Below are 20046 nucleotides of genomic sequence, written 5' to 3' on the forward strand. Positions count from 1 at the left end.
AAATATTAATGGATGATCTCAGCACGCTCTATCGGCTCCGTCGACGGTTACTGCTTGAACAGAATTTTGCTCCAATCAAAGCCAAACGGACAATGAACCCATCCCCGTACAAAGTGATACCAAGCGTCTTCCTGCCGTACGTTGGCCACGGGATCACCGGAATCAGGCTGGTTCGACGCTCCTTTCCTTAACCAGCTCCTATCAGACATAGTTATCCAAACCCAATGACAGCTTCGACATGCAGCTGGTACATATAAAGGGGCCCAATTGACTGCACCCGGAAGGTATCAACACTTGGTTATACATCCGCGTGATGCAAAAAGCGCGTCACCTTCCGCACATTGGCGAATACCAGTATTTTCCTTTTTAAGGAAATTACAATCAAGGAAGATAAGCCCAGCCGGGTGGTTTTTTTTTGTGCGGGATGCGATGGCGTTAAAAGCAAAGATTAAGATCCTGAAGAGATTGAAAGCCCCCTGAAATGGACTGTTTCCAGTAATCGGGAGATAATTTCTGAAGTACCTGCTCGGTATCCATGCAGGATTCCTTTCCTATCAGGGGGGAAACTAATCCGGAGATAAAGTTGTTTTGTGCGAGCCTTTTCTCGCGATTTCATTATCTCACAGGGCCAAGTTGCGTTTCGAGCTGCTTGTGAACCGATACTCATGGTAACCGGTTCGTGCAATGCCGGTGGTTCTCTTTGTTCCCATAACGATTTTCCTAATTTACAACTCTAGTACTTATTAAGAGACAGCCCTCGCATTTCATCATGCTAATCGACTCTGGGAAGATAGCCTGCCGTGCCCTCTATCGCAATTGTCCCCGCACTATTCTACGCGCTACAACTCTGCAATCACTTGACATGCCATGCTGCGCCATGATTTACCCAGTCCTTTATTCGAATTTGCTAGATGTCGCTGGCGAATGGGCCGGCTTTGATGCGGACTGGTTGCTGACTGTGATTGATCATGTGTGAGTTGCCGGCGAAAGCTTGGGCAAGACTGCCAGTAGCTCGATCGCCTGGCTGTTACTAAGGAAAATGGCGACGGAGCCATGGAACAAGGTGGTTTATAAGACTTGAATGCAAGTCATGGTACGCATCTGCTTCTTTCGAATGTGCCTTTAGCTTACCGTGATAGAGCAATGATGAACTTGATTACGGGGTAAAATGAGAAGACTACTGTCCGCGGTAAGTTACAAGGTCGATTGATATGCGCCTCAAGAAAACACGGGTCTGGTAAATGGCGATGGTATTGCGCAATACTTGGAAGGATTATTTCCATTAGGTGACCATAGGGGCCAGTAAACCTGCACTGGATCCGGGCAAATCCAAAAATGATATACTGCCTTTAGGAGAACATTTCATCATAAGGCTCATCAGATAGCGATAGAGCCTGGTGATCGATTCCCTCGCTTTTACTACGTTGGTTAAGATGATTTGTTCTTCATTGATGTGATCATTACCATAAATCTGCCTCGACTGGAGGTGATATCGCCCACGAAAGGAGAGAATTTACGCTGAGGGAGCCTGATACCCGCAGCTGTTGGCTGGACTCAAAGGAGTCACACAACTGGCCTCCATCGACCACATCCCACTCCTGGCCATTATCTTCACAGAGTGCTCTTGTTATGAGGATGCTCCTTCGCCAATTTCCCACGGCAATGGATTGCGAGCCCGCATATTCTCCGTTGATGGGCGGTCTATCTTTAACCCCGGGTGTGGCCGCTAGAATTGCCCGGGTCCAGGGTCAAGCAGGATCCCAAATCACAGGGGTGAGCGAAATGAGTTCGGCGTCAAGGTAGGATTGATCAGTTCTGGGCGAGACACTGGACAGGATATCGTCGCGCTGGAGTGGGCCTTGCTTCGAAGCTCGTATAGCCTCTGAACGGACACTGGGACGTGCTGTCTTGCGAACAAATAAGGGAATCTGCGTGCTGCTCGCAGAGCTGAGGAGCACAACAGCAGAGAATCGATCCGATTTGAGTCGGGCGCGTGGAGGGCTGACTGACGATGGGAAGGGGAACATCAGCGGGAGATAATTAAACTCAAATGCGTCTGGAAACAAACCAGAAGGCGCGCTAATGTTTACTAAGCCCGCTTCCCTGACGATCTGCACTTTAAACGATCGTCAATGTCACCTCCGCTTTTCGCCCTCCAGACGGCGTGTGGAAGCTCAGGGAACAGACACCCTCAGCTCAGTGCGATCAGCAAGACAAGCAACTATGTGACACAGGGTTGTTTGCAGCTCGGGAATCACAACTCCCAGCCCGCACAGAACCAAAGAGTCGTCCATTGCCAGCCTGAGCAAGGAAACCCGGGGGGACAGTCATGGCGGAGTGAGGAGACGGACCACTTGCCGAGTCAACCTCCGTTTCTACCCTCAGCGGCAAACAGAGAGACACGACGGGAACTGCCAGAGGAGAACCGATCCGGGGAACCTGATGTTACATCCTCTCCATTCTGCGCGATTCGCCAAGGCTCACCAGGTCCGCTTCGCTCACTGAACATCCTGGGAAGAGAGACCATGCCCTGCAGGACAAGAATGCGAATTTGCCTGCACGGACTGTGACGTCTGGGGCTCCCAGTCATTGATAAAGCTGCTGCTTCCCCCGGGTTCCCCTAACTTTCCCACGGGTCTGTTCTGAATCCAGCAGTTTCCGCGACAGGTCTGGTAGTTGACGCACCGGATCTCAGGCTTCGTGAAGGGAGTTGCCTTCTCGAGTGGAATGCTCAATTGCCTCAATTGATTCCACATTCGTTTGAAGATGAAGGTATTGTGAACCTCATCCCACCTGCCATTGGGAAAGGCCCGTCAACGCTGATCAAATCACATAGCTCACTGCTCTCCTTGTCCTGGCAGGCGTTTGCCTCGCCATCGACCCGCCTCGCAAGCCATTCCCACCACGAGGTGGCGGCGACAAGGTTTTAACTTACAATGAGACTGTCACCAGGCGGGCCATCGCCCCGAGGTCCATCTCGGTCGACTGGATCGCAGGGAAAGAGGATGGGCAATATGTCTACCAAGGCAACGACGGAGCTCTCCTCATCCAGAACATTGTGACAAATTCCAACGATACTCTTGTCGGAGCCGACAAAGTGCCGGACAATGCTTACACCTACTTCATCAAGCCTGACCTTTCAGCTGTGATGTGGGCAACGAACTACAAGAAGCAATACCGACACTCGTTTTTTGCGGACTACCACATCCTCGATGTGAAGTCCGGCGAGCTCACTCCATTGGACAGGGATCAGAAGGGTGATGTCCAGTATGCTGCCTGGAGCCCCAAGGGAAATGTCATCGCATACGTTCGCAACAATAACTTGTTCCTCTGGAAAGACGGCGAGAGGACTCAGATTACCGAAGATGGCGGCCCAAATACGTTCAATGGTGTCCCAGACTGGGTTTATGAGGAAGAGATCTTTGGAGACCGATATGCATTGTGGTTCTCACCTGACGGCGAATATCTTGCTTACATGAGAACCGACGAAACCGGTGTCCCCACCTTCACGATTCCATATTACATGGATAATCAGAAGTTTGCTCCTCCATACCCAAGAGAGCTTGAACTCCGCTATCCCAAGGTGTCGCAAACCAACCCCACTGTCCAGTTCCGCCTCCTCAATGTAGAGTCCGCAAAAGGCAAGACTGTGGCCATCGATGCTTTTGAGGCCGACAACATGATTATCGGCGAAGTCTCGTGGCTGACTGATGGCCATGATGATGTCGCTGTCCGTGTTTTCAACCGTGTTCAAGACAGGGAAAAGGTGGTCTTGGTCAATGCTGAGTCTGGCAGAGCTTCCACTGTGCGGGAGCGCGATGGCACGGACGGTTGGATTGACAATCTTGTCGCGATCAATTACGTCGGCAGAGTGAGAGGCGGCCGAGCGAACGGCAGGGAACGGTACTATGTCGATATCTCTGATATGGACGGCTGGGCGCATCTCTACCTCTTCCCCACCGGGAATGGAAGACCTATTCAGCTCACGCGCGGTCCCTGGGAAGTCACTGCAATCCACCACATTGATACTGAACGTCAGTTGGTTTATTTCCAGGCCACCAAGCACCATAGCACAGAGCGTCACGTGTACTCCGTTTCATACAGCAATATGAGAATGAGGGCCTTGGTCAACGACAGTGAGGCCGGTTACTACTCAGCGTCCTTCTCCGCTCAAGGTGGCTATTATATTCTTAATTATCACGGCCCCGATGTTCCGTATCAGGAGCTCTTCGACGTCAAGAAGGGCAAGGCAATCCGAACGATCACAAGCAACATTGACGTTGTCAACAAGATCAAGGAGTACAAGCTTCCCCGAATTGATTACTTCACAATCACGCTTCCTTCTGGCGAGAATCTTAATGTGATGCAGCGCCTTCCAGTGAACTTTTCGCCCAGGAAAAAGTACCCTGTCCTGTTCACCCCATATGGTGGCCCTGGCGCTCAGGAAGTCAACAAAGCTTTCAAGGCTTTCGACTTCAAAGCCTATATTGCATGTGATCCAGAACTTGAATATATCACTTGGACCGTAGACAACCGCGGCACTGGCTACAAGGGCAGAAAGTTCCGCGCTTCAGTTGCTAAGAAGCTTGGCTCTCTTGAAGCTCAGGACCAAGTCTTTGCTGCCAAGGTTCTCTCCAAGTTCCCGTATGTCGACAAGGAGCGCATTGGTATCTGGGGATGGAGCTATGGAGGCTACCTCACTGCCAAGACCCTCGAAACCGACAGCGACGCCTTTTCCTTCGGCATCAGCACCGCTCCCGTATCTGATTGGCGATTTTACGACAGCATGTATACCGAACGATACATGAAGACTTACGAGTTGAACGAAGCCGGTTACAATGCCAGCGCCGTTCGCAAGCCCGAGGGATTCAAGAACCTCCGAGGAAGCCTCCTCATCCAGCATGGCAGTGGTGACGACAACGTCCACTTCCAGCACGCGGCTGCTTTTACCGACTTGCTCATGGGTGCTGGCATTTCGCCCGCGAAGATGACCGCCACGTGGTTCACCGATTCGGACCATAGCATTCGATACAACGGTAACTCTGCGTATCAATTTAAGCAGCTCGCCATGAAGGTGTATGAGGAGAAGCATAGGGACTTTGGCCAAGCCAAACACCAATGGTCCAAGAAGGCTTTGGAATTTGGTGCTTCCCTTGACGAATCGTAGATTCCCCCAGCCTTGGGCTTCTTCATTTTTAGCCTTCTAACGGGCAACAGGTGGAACTAATTAATTCTATCATTACTTCCCTTGAGCCCGTTCCGGGTTATACCCTTTTCCTTCGAATTGTAAATAGTCTTATGATTATCTATTTTTTGTCCTTACACTTTTCTACTCTATACGTAGGACCTAAATGACTGCAAGGGGGTAAGACATGGCCGACCATACAAGTAGTTTCCGTTACGGGTTTAACCGTTGAAAGTGATATGCCATTTCAATGATCGACAGGGACCTCCAATGTACATCCAATTTCGTGAGGTATCTATACTAGAATGGCTAAAGTATGTTCTATTTATACTTATTGCAGGGTATTTTGACTCAAAGCTAACAATATAAACAGGATCCGTTTCTACTCGCACATCAAACGGACACTTGGGGAGACAATATCTACTCAGGTCCCCAAAGATTCAGCTCCTCCTTATGTTCTCCTTCAAAGACGTTGGCCCAATACTGTTTGACACGGTCACATATGCCCGAAAGGTCTTTCCATGACTGAAATTTACCCTCGAGGTTACACGCCACCCATTTGATCTCCTCCCAATACGCCTTTTCAACATCATACTTGAATCGTTTAACGGTCGTCTCGTCAACTAGCCATGCGCGACCATCACTTCCGTCGGGTTTGTAGGTCGGTTTTGTCTCTGAAGAATTTGAGAATACGGTCGCGGGGTTAAATTTCGGGAAATGCGCGTGGATGAAAAACGCGCGCGTGGAACTGGGCTTCACGGGGCCCAGGGTGTTGGAATTCGAATTCCGTTGATGGTATAATTTGTAATCTTCAACCGGGTCGAATTGGGCCATTGCAGATCCGGCAATGTCACCGTTTGGTTTGCGATGTCCGATCGGCTGGACGGGTTCGCTGACGGTGTAAAACGGCTCGTTGGCGGCGGAGGCGGCCTGCACAAAGGTTTCTTTATCTCCCTCGCCCGGCGCACCCTGGGAAAGAAGAGAGAAATAATGCGACGGGCCGTAGTAGTTGTAATAGGTGGATAAGAGGAGGGTTGAATGATGATTCTTCTTCGAAATAAGAAATTCGCCTGTTTCGGAAGATGCCCGAATGTTAATGGAGGGCACATCGAGTTGAGAAATGAGGTAGTATTGCGGCGACACCGTTGAGATCCAATAATCCGGCCATACGACCATGCCTGTGCTCTTGTACGGCTCGGAATTAAGAAGCACTTCCGGCTGGTCCAGGGGAAAGCAGTCTGCATCGATCCAGACGACTTCCTCAAAAGAGGAAAAGAGCATCGCAAACACTTTGAGCTGATACTTTGCAACTTCAACCTTGGTTGAATTCGAGGCTGTAGTCTCCAAGATAGTCGAAAGAACGACACATCGTGCATTCAAAGCCGGGAGTACTTCGTTGCAAATGGCCGGCTCATACTCCGTCTCGTCTTTCAAGAAAAGCTCGACCGGGAGCTTGGAGCCGGTTCGACGTAGCATGCGAAGCCCAATGACAAAAACAGGTAGATATTTCCCTCCGGCAGCGTACACCACGCCCCTCGTCTTAGGCACATACGCCGGTCGCAGCTCGGGGGTTTCCCTGACCTTCTGAAGAAAGCGTGCATGGGCATCTCTCATCATCAGAATATCTTTGTCCGGCATTTCGATCAGGGCCGGACGCTCCAGCGGCATGCCGTCCACGAAACCAATCGCGCCGGTGCTGCCATTTCGGCTTGGGGAGGGACAGTCGGGTGCGGCGGATTCGAGAGCCGGGAGAAGAGCTTTCCAAAACGTGGCCTGTCGCTCCCTCAGCGAGTCGGCAGTCGCATGGCTATTCGCATCATTCCCGGGGGTGGTGATTCGATTTTTGACGGTCGCCGGGGTGCCGGGGAAAAGCAGCCAAAGGACAAGGATCAGCGCTGCGAAGGACAGAGCGATGACCCTGGTTGACAGGGCGGAGGCATTGAGCAACATGCCTTTTGGACAACGGCAATGTCTAATGCTCGCCGTTCATTGTGTCGCTTTTGATCCCAACCCTACTATCTCGTCCATTTTAGGGCTCCTGAAGCCCCTTTCCGGCTCGGGTTAGTCAGCATCAGAAGCTCGCCGGACAATCTTTAATCCCGTTATCTCGGGGTCTAACCAGATGCGGCATGGCGTGCATCGGCGACCACTTTCAAAAGCTTGTCGGCGATGACATCGACCTCAGGCTTCAGCTTGCGTTGGAACCTGGACCCCAACATCCGCACTCCCAAGGAGAACGCCGACGATGAAGAAAAGGCCAAGCTTTCGGGTACCTCAGCTCGAGCCCTGGAACGCCCGTCGCTTGCCATGGACGAATGAAATCCCTGCCAGCTTCGTGTTCTGTCGCCTTGGCCAGCATGAAGTGGTGCAGCTGGAAGCATGGCTTCACAATGTCGAGCAGGGCAGTATGGTGTTACGGACACTGGCCCAAATTGCATTTATAGACGGGTCTATGCCCGCTTTTTGATCGGGGCCATCCGTGCTTAAACGCCGTTTGTGGCCAACATTCAGAGGAGTTTTTGTAGCCCTCGGTCGCCGTGACATAACTAATCGGCGAGCTCGATCGGGCTTCCCACCTGTCAGATTTTCTCGACGGCGATCTCACTCGCAAGGACTAAACCACTCCTGCAGATCATCTGGATCCATTTATCAATCTTATAAAAGGTGTTATTGCTACCTTTTGGGTTTCCTGCAATTCGAATCCAGTCATTCGTGCTTCAAATACAGATGCACAAGATGTCGGCAGAACAATTGAATTCGACAATGGACCTCGAGTCTAATAATAGCGAACACAGCTTTCTTATGAACGATACCGTCCACAGCTTCACATGGAAGGGCGTCACAGTCAATGTCAAAGATCGCCAGACAAAACAAAAGAAAAGCATTCTCTCCAATACCTCTGGGCATGTGAATCAAGGTAGGAACCGGATTAGTTTCGCGTTTAATGATCGATGCTCTGGTAGCGCTGATACCGGCCAATAGGAGAGCTGATGGTCCTCATGGGACCCTCCGGAAGCGGTAAAACAACTTTGCTAAACGTCCTGGCTCATCGAAACAGCAGCCTTGGGGCCGCAACCGTTGAAGGAGACATCTTAGTGAATGGAAACAAAGTATCCTTGGAGACGTTCAGATATATCAGTACCTACGTCGAGCAGGAAGATGTTCTCATTGGATCGTTAACCGTGGAAGAAACGCTCCATTTTGCTGCTCAGCTGTCCTTATCAAGGCAAGTCCGTTGAGTATTTTTTCTAGCTGAATAGGCCCCTAACACCATACAGCTCGATTTCGAAGAAGGAGCGCTTACACCGTATTAAGAGTCTTCTCAACGCCTTTGGAATTCAGAATCAAGCCAAGACTCTGATCGGAACTCCGATCCAAAAAGGTATCAGCGGTGGCCAGAAACGGCGTGTCAGCGTTGCCAGCCAGCTTATCACCCGGCCAAAGATTCTATTCTTAGATGAACCTACTAGCGGGTTGGATTCCACTGCTAGTTTTGAGGTTATGTCATTCATCAAAGACCTTGCCGTCAAAAATAAGGTGCGCGGTTTCGAATCAGTGCCCATTGGAGCAAAGCTAATGACCTTTCAGCTCATCGTCATCGCAAGCATTCATCAACCGTCAACCGCTACCTTTGAAACGTTTGATAAGCTCCTTATCCTCTCAACTGGAAAGACATGTTACTTTGGACCAGGGACACAAATGAAATCATACTTTGATGGCATTGGGCATCCCATGCCTCTCCAGACGAATCCTGCCGAATTCGTTCTAGATCTAGTCAACACGGATTTTGCGAATGATAACGCCGCCGCTCAGACGCGCCTCGGCCAGATTCACGAATCCTGGGATAATTCTGTGGAATCTTCGCACGTCGACGCCGAGATAGCTTCCCAAGTTGGCGCTTCTGAGAAATCTGAACGTATCTCAGCCCCCAAAACCCGGAAATCCAATTTTCTGATGACTATCCTTACATTGCTTCATCGGTCGTTTATCAAGAGCTACCGCGATATTGTGGCGTATGGCATTCGGATCGTTATGTATCTTGGTACGTATTTCCTTCAGCGCTAGACAACCTCCCAGATTACTAACCTCGTTCCAGGATTGGCCATCATGATGGGAACTGTATGGCTGCGATTGGGAAGTCATCAAGAAAATATTCAGCCCTTCATCAATGCTTTGGTGAGTAAACATGGAACCCCTGCATCTGCCGTATCCTTTACTCAACAGTTTTACAGTTCTTCAGCTCTGCCTTCATGTCGTTCATGGCAGTCGCATACGTCCCTTCGTTCCTCGAGGACAGATCAACATTCATCAAGGAGAGAGCCAACGGCCTTTATGGCGCGACATCCTTTGTCATTTCGAACTTTATCATCGGAATTCCATTTTTGTGTAAGTGTCCTTTCCTTCACCCGATTCTATGCCTGATACTGATGGCTGTGTAGTCCTTATCACCCTGCTCTTCTCTATCGTCGCGTACTGGCTCGTGAACTTTCGCGGTGGCGCAGAGGCATTTTTCACTTTTGTGATGTGGCTTTTCCTCGACCTTCTCGCCGCTGAATCACTCGTAGTTTTGATGTCCTCTCTATTTCCCAATTTCGTCATCGCTCTCGCTCTCACCGCCTTTGCCAACGGCCTCTGGATGAGCGTTGGCGGCTTTCTCGTCTCGCCAACTATTCTCAATGTGTTCTGGAAGTACGTCTTCCACTACATTGACTACCAGGCGTACGTGTTCCAAGGGATGATGGTGAACGAGTTTGCCGAACGAACATACGACTGTGGATCGGGATGCCACTGCATGTTTCCCAGCGAGCTGTCGGATCAGTGCAAGATTGCTGGGACTGGTGTTCTCAATGAGTATGGTTACAAAACTGGACGGGAAGGGAAGTGGGCAGGCATTTTGATTGGTATCATCGCCGTCTATCGCTTGTTCGGATGGGCATTGTTGATGCTGAGGAAAAAGTAGCCATGTGCTTTATTGTTGACCATTATGCATGCTCACGGGCCCCGACCTGTTTTCGTGGCAAATCTTTAATTCAGATAGATATATAATATTAGGCATATATATTGTATTTTTAGTTTGACGTCCCGCAATTGTCGCTCCTTTCTCAGAGTTGAGAAATCCATAAGGCTGAACATACAAAGACTGGTGACATCATACACAGAACCACGGGCTTGGCGCTTTAGGCCCAAATTTCTCAACCTCCGACTTCGGCAATCATAATTATCAGATCGCACCTCGCTCTCTGCGGTTGCAGTGCGACTACTCCGGCGCAGAACAGCAGCAACCCGTCGAGAACCTCAACCTCCTTCGCCCACGGCGTTGCAGCCCGTAGTTTATTTACAGGGGGGTGATCGAGTTCTCTTTACTATTTTGTCAACCCTAACACCCGCGTGTTCGTTAGGGCGGATAATTGCAGATTCATATGTATTCCCTTCAATCAAAGTTATCTTAGGCCCAGAAGAGAAGTATGGAGTAGACCAATGCACTTATTTTTGCAACAGGAGAAACAGCATTTCAAAAGACCGAGATTTGCCATATGGAGTATGTAGGGAAGAAGGAAATCTAAGTCAGATAATTCTGCCAAGCCCTATATGTTTGGTCGGGTCACTATTAATAGGGATATCCGTTTCTATACAATATTTCAAGAAGAGTACTCCGTAGACCGAAAAGAAAGATAACAAGTAATAATACAGGGGAGGACAGCTATCCTTTGTCAACCCGTCAAATCCAACTCCTGCCCGACTGTCATTGCTCAATCGGAATGTCCCCCAGCCACATGTCACTGCTGATAATCGAACTGATATCCGGTCCCTGGTCCTCCAAAGCCGGGAATATCGGCTGTTGAACTCCGATCTCCAGTACTTCTCTCGCAACCAGCTTGATCTGCTTCATCACCAACTGCGATATCGCCCACGTGGCATTCAGCGACTTGAGCTCCCCTACAATCAAGGCGATTCGATCCCGGCGCGGCTCCAGGCAATTCGACGCTCTGACGGAGCATGCACAGAGCTGGACAATGGCGCTGAGGACAAGGCCGCAGATGAAGAATGGCGAGTGTTTGATTACTGAGGTGCGGAGTGCGGCGAGGGCGGCAAGGTCGTTGGCGGCTTTGATGGATTTGACGGCGTGAGTGAGGTTTGTAGAGGATGCGGCTGCGATGCAGAGGCCGCGTCGGGCGCAAGGGATGCTGGCGACGGCGGTTGGGGTTGCCAGGAGGTTTGAGCGGGGGAGGTGGAGGTATATCAACGCGCAATTGATAATCATGTGCGCTCGAAAAAGCAGTTGGTCGACCGTTCCATCGGGCCCAAGGATGTTTCGTTTGGAGATAGGTAGGTGGTGGAACCAGCTTCCAATGCTGGCATCGATGGACTCGACTTGATCACCGAGTTGATAATCATCGATGACGTATCCGAGATCGAGCGTTCGTTTCAGGATCCGAGATGCTTCGGCAGCATAGCAGTAGGAGGAAAAGTTTTCGTCGTCTTCCGCAAAAAACGCGATCGTAGAATTGTGTCAGGGTGGGTGACTCGGTGAGATATATCCCAGCCGAATAATTCAAATCGTCGCACGGAAGAGGCGTGTCCATTGGCGTACCGTTGTTGATTCTGGAAGGCATCTGGTCAAAAGCAGAAAACATTCCATCGACCATGTAGAGCTCCCACCATGTACGACGCAGAGTTTCTATCCGTACGGGATCGTTCTCGCCAAGGGTCGATGCGAACGACGCTCTGTTCATACCCATGCCGAGAGCCAGCTCTACAGCAGTTGAAAAGGAATCCACGGCATCGCTGCGCTCGTTTCGCGCATGCAGAACAATCGAAAGCAAAAGAAGAGCTTGAACCTTGTAAAAGGATGGCTCGTTGGCCGCTGCCAGTTCTGACACGACAGAATCCCGGTACAAATCAGCGGACGGGTCGAGTGTGTAATGGGCGCCGATAAACCTGACAACCGCTTGCAGGCATGGTGGAATCGGTGCTATTCGAGGTAGCAAATGCGCTGGAGGAAGGATCGGGTGAGCGTCGTGGAAGAATGCGTAGTAGTAATCAAAAAGAAAGTCGTCTCCCTGGGGATACGAGGAATTGCTAGGCAAGGCGAAGATATTTGGGTTTAAAGAAGGTCGGTCCGTCGATGTCAGCCCTAGTCGATCCAGTGACTGGGAGGGAGGAATGCCCGGCATGGTCAAAGACGGAATCGAAAACGGTGACTGGGCTGAACTAATCGGGGACACAATCGCTCTCTCAGGGCGCGGAGTCCCGCTAACGGTTGAAGGCGCTGCCGATGGTTTGGAGCTCGGCTTGTACCCTCGACGGGAAGGGGTATATTGGCAATCAGACTGCGCTTTACGACACCTTCCGCAGACCGGCGTGCCACCGTCACATTTGAGATGTTTCCGGCGGCATTCTAGGCATGCTAGGGGTGCCGGTCTCACGGGGTTGGTCGATCTGTTGACGGTATTCGACATTTTCTTCAACCAAGAACAGACGTCCGGGAGCTCGTGGAGAAGTTAATGCGGGTAATGAACGGCGATTCGGGATATCGGATAGGGGAAGTGGGAGCTGGAATCAAGCCATTACTCGAGTCCACCGGGGACAAATATCAAATCAAAAGGTGAAAAATGCAAAGTCGAGACACCCTGCCCTAATATCGCATGGGAACTGGGGGTATAAGAGGCCTCTGACGTTGACATGTCTTCAAACAAGGCATGGAGTTGATCCTTTTCTCCGGCGCGTCGTGCAAATTCGCCGCCGCGACGAACGGCTGATTAGGTAATCCCGCTGGTCCCCGATCTTCGGGACGTCACGTGGAATGCCGGAACGGAACGCTTGGCGGGGAGACTCGGCATCGCGCCGGTTCAGACTCGGCACTTTGGTTGCGGGAGCATCGCGGCAGCTAATTAGTAGCAGAAAAGGGAAGAGGTCTATGCGCAGCTGTCCCTATCAACTTGATTCCAAATCACCCCCCAATCCTCAAGCATCTCCGGCAAGAGGCAGGCTGTAACAGTGGATGCATGGCCAAGTCAACAATGCGTTGGGTTGCCGGGGTATATCACGATATCGGGAACACCCCAGATTTCTAAGCAGAGGTCCGTTCCACATCGCCAGCAGCGGTTTCAGAAATCGGTGAGAATAGTCTCGCACGGCGTTGCCCAATGAAAGAAGCGGTTGACCCATGCCCACCTGGTCCAAACGTCACTCTGGCCGGTTGCTTCCAGGCTCAAGCTTTTTGCTGTGGAATCACCGCCAAGCCTGCGATTCCAAACGAGTCCAGAACGCCAGAAGAATCCTTGCTCTCCGCGGGGTAAATTCTCCGGAGTCGCAGATGACACTCCCTGCCTGCATGAAAATAGTCGGCGGGAGGTCTGAAAGGGCGAATAGGCTATCGCTTTGTTTGTCTGGGGGAAACGAGTTAGGCTACTCAGATCCGGATGATCTAAGCACTTCCATCAGGACTCAAGGCAGAATGCGGGGAAGTTAATTCCATAGTGATGCGTGGACAGTGGATGGCCAGAACGCTGATTGTCGATATAAAAGGCCGTCCATCCTCATTCAAACGTCTCTCTCGCAGCATCATCAACTAGAAAAATACAGTTGGACAACCAAGTTCATTACTCTTATTCAACGAATCCTACCATCCAAGTCCTCATCTCCTCTCCCACAATGACCTCTGTACCCGGAAAGTGCCACTGCGGCCAAATTGAATGGACTGTGAAGCTTGCTGACCAGGAGAAGTCGCATATCCTCTGGTATCTCAATCCCGTCGACAAGTCGATTACTTCATAAAGTGACAACTACTGATTTGTGAAATCTGAAATCCTCTAGCCACTGCGATGCCTGCAAGATTGTCAACGGTGGGGAGTTCACTTTGAATCAAGTGATCCCGGAAGAAAATTTCAAACTCGAAAAGGGAGAGCCGAGCAAGTACACCTACAAGGGTGACTCTGGTATATTCAACTTCCCTACAGCCATTATCTATTCCCAGACACTGACCATCTCGACGTGTAGGGAACCCCGTCCACTGCTTCTTCTGTCCAACCTGCTCAACCCACATTTACCACCACCAAACCGCTCTGGGCCCGAAGTACATCATCCGCACTGCCGCACTAGCCGGCTCGAAGGAATGGCCCGTGGGTGCAGAGATATATTGCAAGGATAACTTGAAGTGGTTCCCCAAGATTGCGGAAACTACGTTCCCTGCCGCTCCGCCTTCGTGAGCAAAGAGCGGGATTATAGGGCTCGATTTGTTAAGCTAGATTCGTCGAGATTAGGTCTCTTCAGAATTTATTGTCCATAATCGCGGTAACTAACTAATGCAATGCATGCATCTACCGGGGTCGAAAGCTAGTCTCCCTTTCAGTCGTTATGACATGCATACGCTCGCCTCAGAACCCAGCATCTACTTTGTTAACTATTAGAACCAACGGCCTTACAGCATCAATATATCCAATTGTCACCTTGTAGTCCGTAGAATGCCCACGCATCTTGAACGCGACCCTGATGATGTCATGGACAGACTAGTCAACTCGTAAACTCAATTGCGCGCGTCTGAAGCGCGTTTTGATCGCGTCTCATCCACTAAGGGCCAACAAACACCACAATTTGCTGCAGCATCCGCATGCAGATGCGCCTCGAGAACCTCTCCCGCACCCTGGCTGTGCTTCGACGCTACAGGGCCCCGATCTCCGCCACTACCAAATCCCACAATGCAGTACGCACCCAAGTTCAGCGCAGGCCGCGCCCTCGATACGATTGAGGCGCAACGGATCAAGAAGAATTTTCGGCGAGCACTCAAGGGGCTGGAAGTGAAGGGTGATTTCGTCCATTCCGGCGTCGTCGAGAACAGCCCAAGCCCGAGGCTATTCGTCCCAGGTGCTGGCCCGATCGCCCTCCCATTATCCGCTTCCGACGCTGCAGCTATTACCGCTGTCTGCCACAGAAGCCCCTTTGGAAAGGGGGAAGAAACCCTTGTGGATACCTCAGTACGGAAATGCTGGGAATTGGATGCCGATAAGTTTGTAATTCGTAATCCCAAATGGGACAAGACGGTCAGCGACCTAGTCTCAACGATCACCGAAAATTAGGCCTAATGACCCCCGCGAGCAATGTCAAAGCAGAGCGATACAAATTTCTCCTTTACGAAGAGGGCGCCTTTTTCCTCCCGCATCAGGACTCGCCCAAATCAGACCGGATGTTTGGCACTCTTGTCATCTGTTTGCCTTCAAAGCATGAAGGCGGCGAACTCATTGTCACTCATCATGATAAGACGCGCGTGATCCGAACATCGACGACATCCGCTTATGGGACATCCTTTGCAGCATGGTATGCCGACGTGACCCACGAAATCAAACCCGTGAAGTTGGGGCATAGGGCGGTGATAACCTACAACTTGATAGACACCGGTGCGGGCAGTGTCCCCGTCGCTCCCGTCGCCGGACAACCGGAACCGGGACTTGAAAACGCCTTTAAGCTATGGAGATCATCCATTGACTCGGCAAATGCTGTGCAAAACAATCATAATGACCCTCCTAAATTCTTGCTATACCAGCTTTCTTATCAATATCCATCCATCTCCTTCGATGTCAACAGCCTAAAAGGCGAGGATAAGCAACAAATACGTCGACTCGAGGCTGTTGGTGGGAAATTGGGGTTTCAAATACTCCTAGGGTTTGTCAAGAGAGTCGTGTATGGAGAATGTGAAGACGAGTATCGCGGCGACCGTTATGCCCGGGTCCGGAGCTCCCGCTACCATGCTATTGTGGACCCAATTGGAGACTCTGCAAAGCTTGAAAAAGCAGTGGACTTGACTGGGGAAACAGTTCTCGATGACTTGAAGATCAAAGCCCCAAATTTTATCTTTGACGGAGCCCTAGGGGTACCCCAGATCATGAGGACTACAGCGGGTTCACCGGGAATGAAGGGGTGTCTGCAACACACTCCTATAAGAGAGCGGTGGGCATATCTGCTTGATTTTCAAGATGACTACCAAACTGACACTGCTACTTTCCAGGTCGCGATGATCTTGCCGCACGATTTCATTATCGCCTTGAAATGTAAAAGTCTAGGTAGCTCAGGCGTCTCGAATTGGCTTGATCAGCTTTTGCCTTCCCTCTCCGATCCTGACTATGTCCAGTCACGAAACGAGTTCAATGGTATTGTCAAATTCTTTTATGATCGAAGTGCTCGCCGCGCCAAAAAGCCTCCTACGAGGTTTGCATCGCCCACCTCGGATGCGGACGATGAGGTCCTCAGCAAAATTACGCAGGGCTTTTCCGTCATTGGCGATATGGAAGCTTGCGAGAAAGCCATTACAGGGCTTCAGATGAAGCCCGCACCGGAATTGTTTCCTTGCATAGTCAAACTATTCAAGGCCAAGGACATTCAAGAGGCAATAGTCCTGTAAGTGCGCCGCCCTTTCGCGGCCAGTGGTTGAAACTAACATATCCCCACTCCCTCCAGATTGGATACTCTTGCCGGACGATCCAGCAGTATAGGAGAATCGTTCGACGTTACGTTCGAACTCGCCAAATTCTGTCGGGAAAAGCTTGGTACTTCTGATGACCAGGTACGAAAGCGGATAACCGAATGGGAAACATCTCGCATCAAAAGTATACTCAGGCAGCCTCAAACCAGCTATTGCTCTCAAGACGGCCTTGCCCTTGCACGGCTCGCGCAGCGCTACCCAGAAGCTGACACTCAACGGCTGTAAGCTCGAATTATGTATGCTGATATTGGGAAACAGAGCTGACCACCCTTGTAGAATAAAACGTGTGGCTCTGAAAATGGCCGGCAAAAATGACTTCATTTTCCCATTTCTGGACCATCTCTGCACATCCTGGGCGGCTGATCCTGAACAACAATGGATATCGATCCTCTGTCAAACGGTGTTAGAGTGGAAAATCCGCAATCTGAAGCTTGGGGATGTGGCTCCGTATTCTCTCGAATCCACGTCGTCCGAAAGCGATGCCGACGGCTTGAGCGGTGAACATGTATGCTCGATCATCAAACAATGCCACCTGCTGAACCTGAACCTCCCTGTTAAAGAACTCCTCCGTGGAATCAGAAAAATTTCTGCCAATTCTATAGAAGATGAAAACTTTGCGACGCAATTCGCGTTTCCATTTTTCAAAGAAGTACTGCAGGACCTTAATGCCTGTGGCCTCGAGGAAACCGGAGAGTGTTTGACATTAGTCGGGGCTATCATCGAAGACTACGTGAGACACAATGTCGGAGCATGCCCTCCCATAGAACCTTTTGAGCCTCCACGGCGGGCCGGTTGCATTTGCTATGACTGCCGTGAATTTAATCGGTTCCTACTAAGCACCGAAACATCCCAGGTGTTCCATACAGGCTCGACGAAAAAACACCTGGAGAAATTATTCGCTAAGAACGAGCTTTGCTTGATAACGGAGCGCGTCGACAGATACCGGACGCGGGTTACCAAAGACTTCCCGCCTCATGTACTTTGGGAAGAAATTGCTAAAAACGCAAATCAACTTATTCAATCAATCGGAACGCCCGCGCAGGTGCGGGCTGTCTTGGGCGCGGAGTGCTTCCGGGCGCTTGTTGACTTGAGAATATTGGAGTCAACTTGGACCTTCACCGATAAGCGTGGTACGAAACGGCCTGCCTCTCAATATATCAAGGCTGAAAGAAGACCCAACAAGATTATTGTCATTGATTAGAAGCCCTTTTCTTCAACGCTGTTGTAATAAATTCTTTTCCCCAATGTTTTTCTAGCAAATATTTTTTCTGCTTCATGCTGTCGAAATGGCAATCTATACCCCAAGATGATGAAAAATAGACGAGGGGGATTCCTTGTTTACCCAGTTATATGGCTCATGGACACTTGGTTATGTCCTGGGCAATGCTATCTAGCTATTTTATCAATCATGACATGTCTATACCCTAGCAACTGCATGGTATATAGTTTAATATATTAACCGTCGAACTTCTTCTCGTTCTATCCCAGCCAGATGTCAAGGTGGCAGAAAGAAGCGATTAATGAAGAGGATCCAGCTTGGGACAACGCAACACGCCATATGAGGTGTTTATTCCCTTGAAACCTGGTTTAACATAGCCCATTCCTTTTGGGCAGAATAGTAGAGTAAGAATATCGAGATTGTAGGGTGACTACAGCCAATATAAGTATATCAACTAAACTAAAAATACCGATTTCTTCTTTTGAAATCAATTTCAATTTCTCAAAACAGCATAATCCCAAAACCGAATTAAGGACTCAACGGGTTTCCTTCGCACCACTGGGACGATGGGTTTTTCCTCCTAAACGCATGTATCGCTCTATGGTAGAATTGGCATTCTCGGTTTGGGTTCGCAACCGGGGGTGTAGTTTGGACTTGCGGCAAAACCGAATCCGACTGTCTTACAGCTACCCTCCACATTCTGATAAGCAACAAGACTAGAACGATAATAAAACTGATATTTAAGCAGTATGTTGTGAAAGCGAAAGCGTCGATAACTACCTTTTTCCATGTTGGATCTCGTTTGGCCGCATGAGGATGGGTCGATGCTGCGCGAGGAGAATGTGCCTTAGTTGGAGCCCCTTGTGGTGCTGAGTGTAGAGCAAACAGGCCGGTATGCTTTCTTGTTCCCAAAAATGCCGTACCTTCTTTGTCATCTGACGCTGATCGACGTTCATGAGTAGTACGATCCCGATCGCACTGGCGATTCACGACACCGCGGGCCAATTCCTGATCCTTTGAGCTGCACAGCTCGTGGATACAGCGGTAGAAATCGTTGCTGATAAACGAAGGGACACAGAGGCAGCTGTATTGGACAGGAACATTGCATCCTCGGTTGGATTCAGCAACATCAAAGCATCGTTTCTGCGTAATATGTCAACAACTGATGCCCTGGAACGTAGGATAGGGAAGATTTGCCCACCGAGCATTGCGGAACGTCAACGGACAGACTGCCTCCAATGAAAAGAGCGGCGACGACAACGCTGGTAAACTTCATTGTGATGTTGGCTTTTTTTTTCAAAATCGCGACTTCGCAAATGTCAAATAGATCAGGACTCGAAATTCAATCGGATAGGTTCAAGTAGATGTAGACGATCGAATGCTCTGCTATTTATATCGTCGAGGAGTGTGGACGAGGAGGCTTAGAATGCTAGGAATGGTTTTGAGAGCGTGGCATCGAGACAAAGAGCTCGTCTCTGCCTGAGCATCACAGCCTTCCGTTTGCAGCAAAGGGCAGTCTCCCCATGCAACGCAGTGGCACGACTCTTTCCCTTGCTGCCGTAACACAGTATCAAGCCTTCCAGCCTGGAGCATGGCGCTTGCTTCGTGCCTCCGTTCGTCATCACAGCTTCAATGCATGGGATATAGCGAGGACCGCTGGGCTTTGGCCTGGTATCACTTGTGCGCCTCCAAGGCAATCCGCCATGAGATTATCGGATGCAACTGTGATAGTAGCATCCCAAGAGCTGGATCACCGGAGGTTGTTGTTGATTGACATAGGTTTGACCAACAAACATTTCAAACGTTCAGTATCCCGATCTGCAAATCAAGCTATAACCATTGAATCGTGGATGGGATTTGCATGGGAAACTTGAAATTGGCCTTTGTTAGAAGAGAACCCCCAGCCGGTTTCATTATATTAAAAAAAAGAAACAGGTTGGTCCATGCTCGGAAGTGTAACCTCATGTAGGATCTCTGCGACGGGTTTTGTGGATACTTGCATAAAGTAGTATCAATCCCACAATATGTCCACAGTGAGCCTGTCTTGTTCAAGAGAGTCAACGCTGAATTGGAGATGAGGGAATTCAAAATCACTAACTAATTACTCCATGTCCCACGATCTGCACAACCCGCAAGGAATATTGCTGGCATACCGATCCCAGCTGG

General features: G+C 50.1%; 7 protein-coding genes across 7 annotated transcripts; 4 read left to right on the top strand and 3 right to left on the bottom strand.

Annotated features, from left to right (window-relative positions):
* Positions 1–2766: 2766 nt before the first annotated feature.
* Positions 2767–5167, top strand: UREG_01669 (uncharacterized protein; the record flags this gene model as incomplete). The annotated part of the gene is made up of 2 exons (XM_002542107.1): positions 2767–2772; positions 2837–5167. The coding sequence occupies 2 exons, from the start codon at positions 2767–2769 to the stop codon at positions 5165–5167; spliced, it is 2337 nt and encodes a 778-aa protein (XP_002542153.1).
* A 514-nt stretch (positions 5168–5681) lies between these two features.
* UREG_01670 (uncharacterized protein) lies at positions 5682–7135 on the bottom strand (the record flags this gene model as incomplete). The annotated part of the gene is made up of 2 exons (XM_002542108.1): positions 5682–5700; positions 5781–7135. The coding sequence occupies 2 exons, from the start codon at positions 7133–7135 to the stop codon at positions 5682–5684; spliced, it is 1374 nt and encodes a 457-aa protein (XP_002542154.1).
* Positions 7136–7921: 786 nt separating this feature from the next.
* On the top strand, positions 7922–10145 carry UREG_01671 (uncharacterized protein; the record flags this gene model as incomplete). Its single annotated transcript, XM_002542109.1, has 6 exons — positions 7922–8102; positions 8244–8280; positions 8464–9227; positions 9282–9361; positions 9418–9571; positions 9625–10145. 6 exons carry the CDS (start codon positions 7922–7924, stop codon positions 10143–10145), a joined length of 1737 nt encoding a protein of 578 aa, XP_002542155.1.
* A 783-nt stretch (positions 10146–10928) lies between these two features.
* Positions 10929–12645, bottom strand: UREG_01672 (uncharacterized protein; the record flags this gene model as incomplete). The annotated part of the gene is made up of 2 exons (XM_002542110.1): positions 10929–11626; positions 11778–12645. 2 exons carry the CDS (start codon positions 12643–12645, stop codon positions 10929–10931), a joined length of 1566 nt encoding a protein of 521 aa, XP_002542156.1.
* A 1195-nt stretch (positions 12646–13840) lies between these two features.
* On the top strand, positions 13841–14394 carry UREG_01673 (uncharacterized protein; the record flags this gene model as incomplete). The annotated part of the gene is made up of 3 exons (XM_002542111.1): positions 13841–13926; positions 14003–14124; positions 14186–14394. 3 exons carry the CDS (start codon positions 13841–13843, stop codon positions 14392–14394), a joined length of 417 nt encoding a protein of 138 aa, XP_002542157.1.
* An 872-nt stretch (positions 14395–15266) lies between these two features.
* Positions 15267–17862, top strand: UREG_01674 (uncharacterized protein; the record flags this gene model as incomplete). Its single annotated transcript, XM_002542112.1, has 3 exons — positions 15267–16576; positions 16637–16882; positions 16938–17862. 3 exons carry the CDS (start codon positions 15267–15269, stop codon positions 17860–17862), a joined length of 2481 nt encoding a protein of 826 aa, XP_002542158.1.
* A 546-nt stretch (positions 17863–18408) lies between these two features.
* On the bottom strand, positions 18409–19156 carry UREG_01675 (uncharacterized protein; the record flags this gene model as incomplete). The annotated part of the gene is made up of 2 exons (XM_002542113.1): positions 18409–19023; positions 19082–19156. 2 exons carry the CDS (start codon positions 19154–19156, stop codon positions 18409–18411), a joined length of 690 nt encoding a protein of 229 aa, XP_002542159.1.
* Between the last annotated feature and the right edge of the window lie 890 nt (positions 19157–20046).

The sequence above is a fragment of the Uncinocarpus reesii genome, genomic scaffold, assembly GCF_000003515.1.
Source record: "Uncinocarpus reesii 1704 scaffold_1 genomic scaffold, whole genome shotgun sequence".
NCBI lineage: Eukaryota > Fungi > Ascomycota > Eurotiomycetes > Onygenales > Onygenaceae > Uncinocarpus > Uncinocarpus reesii.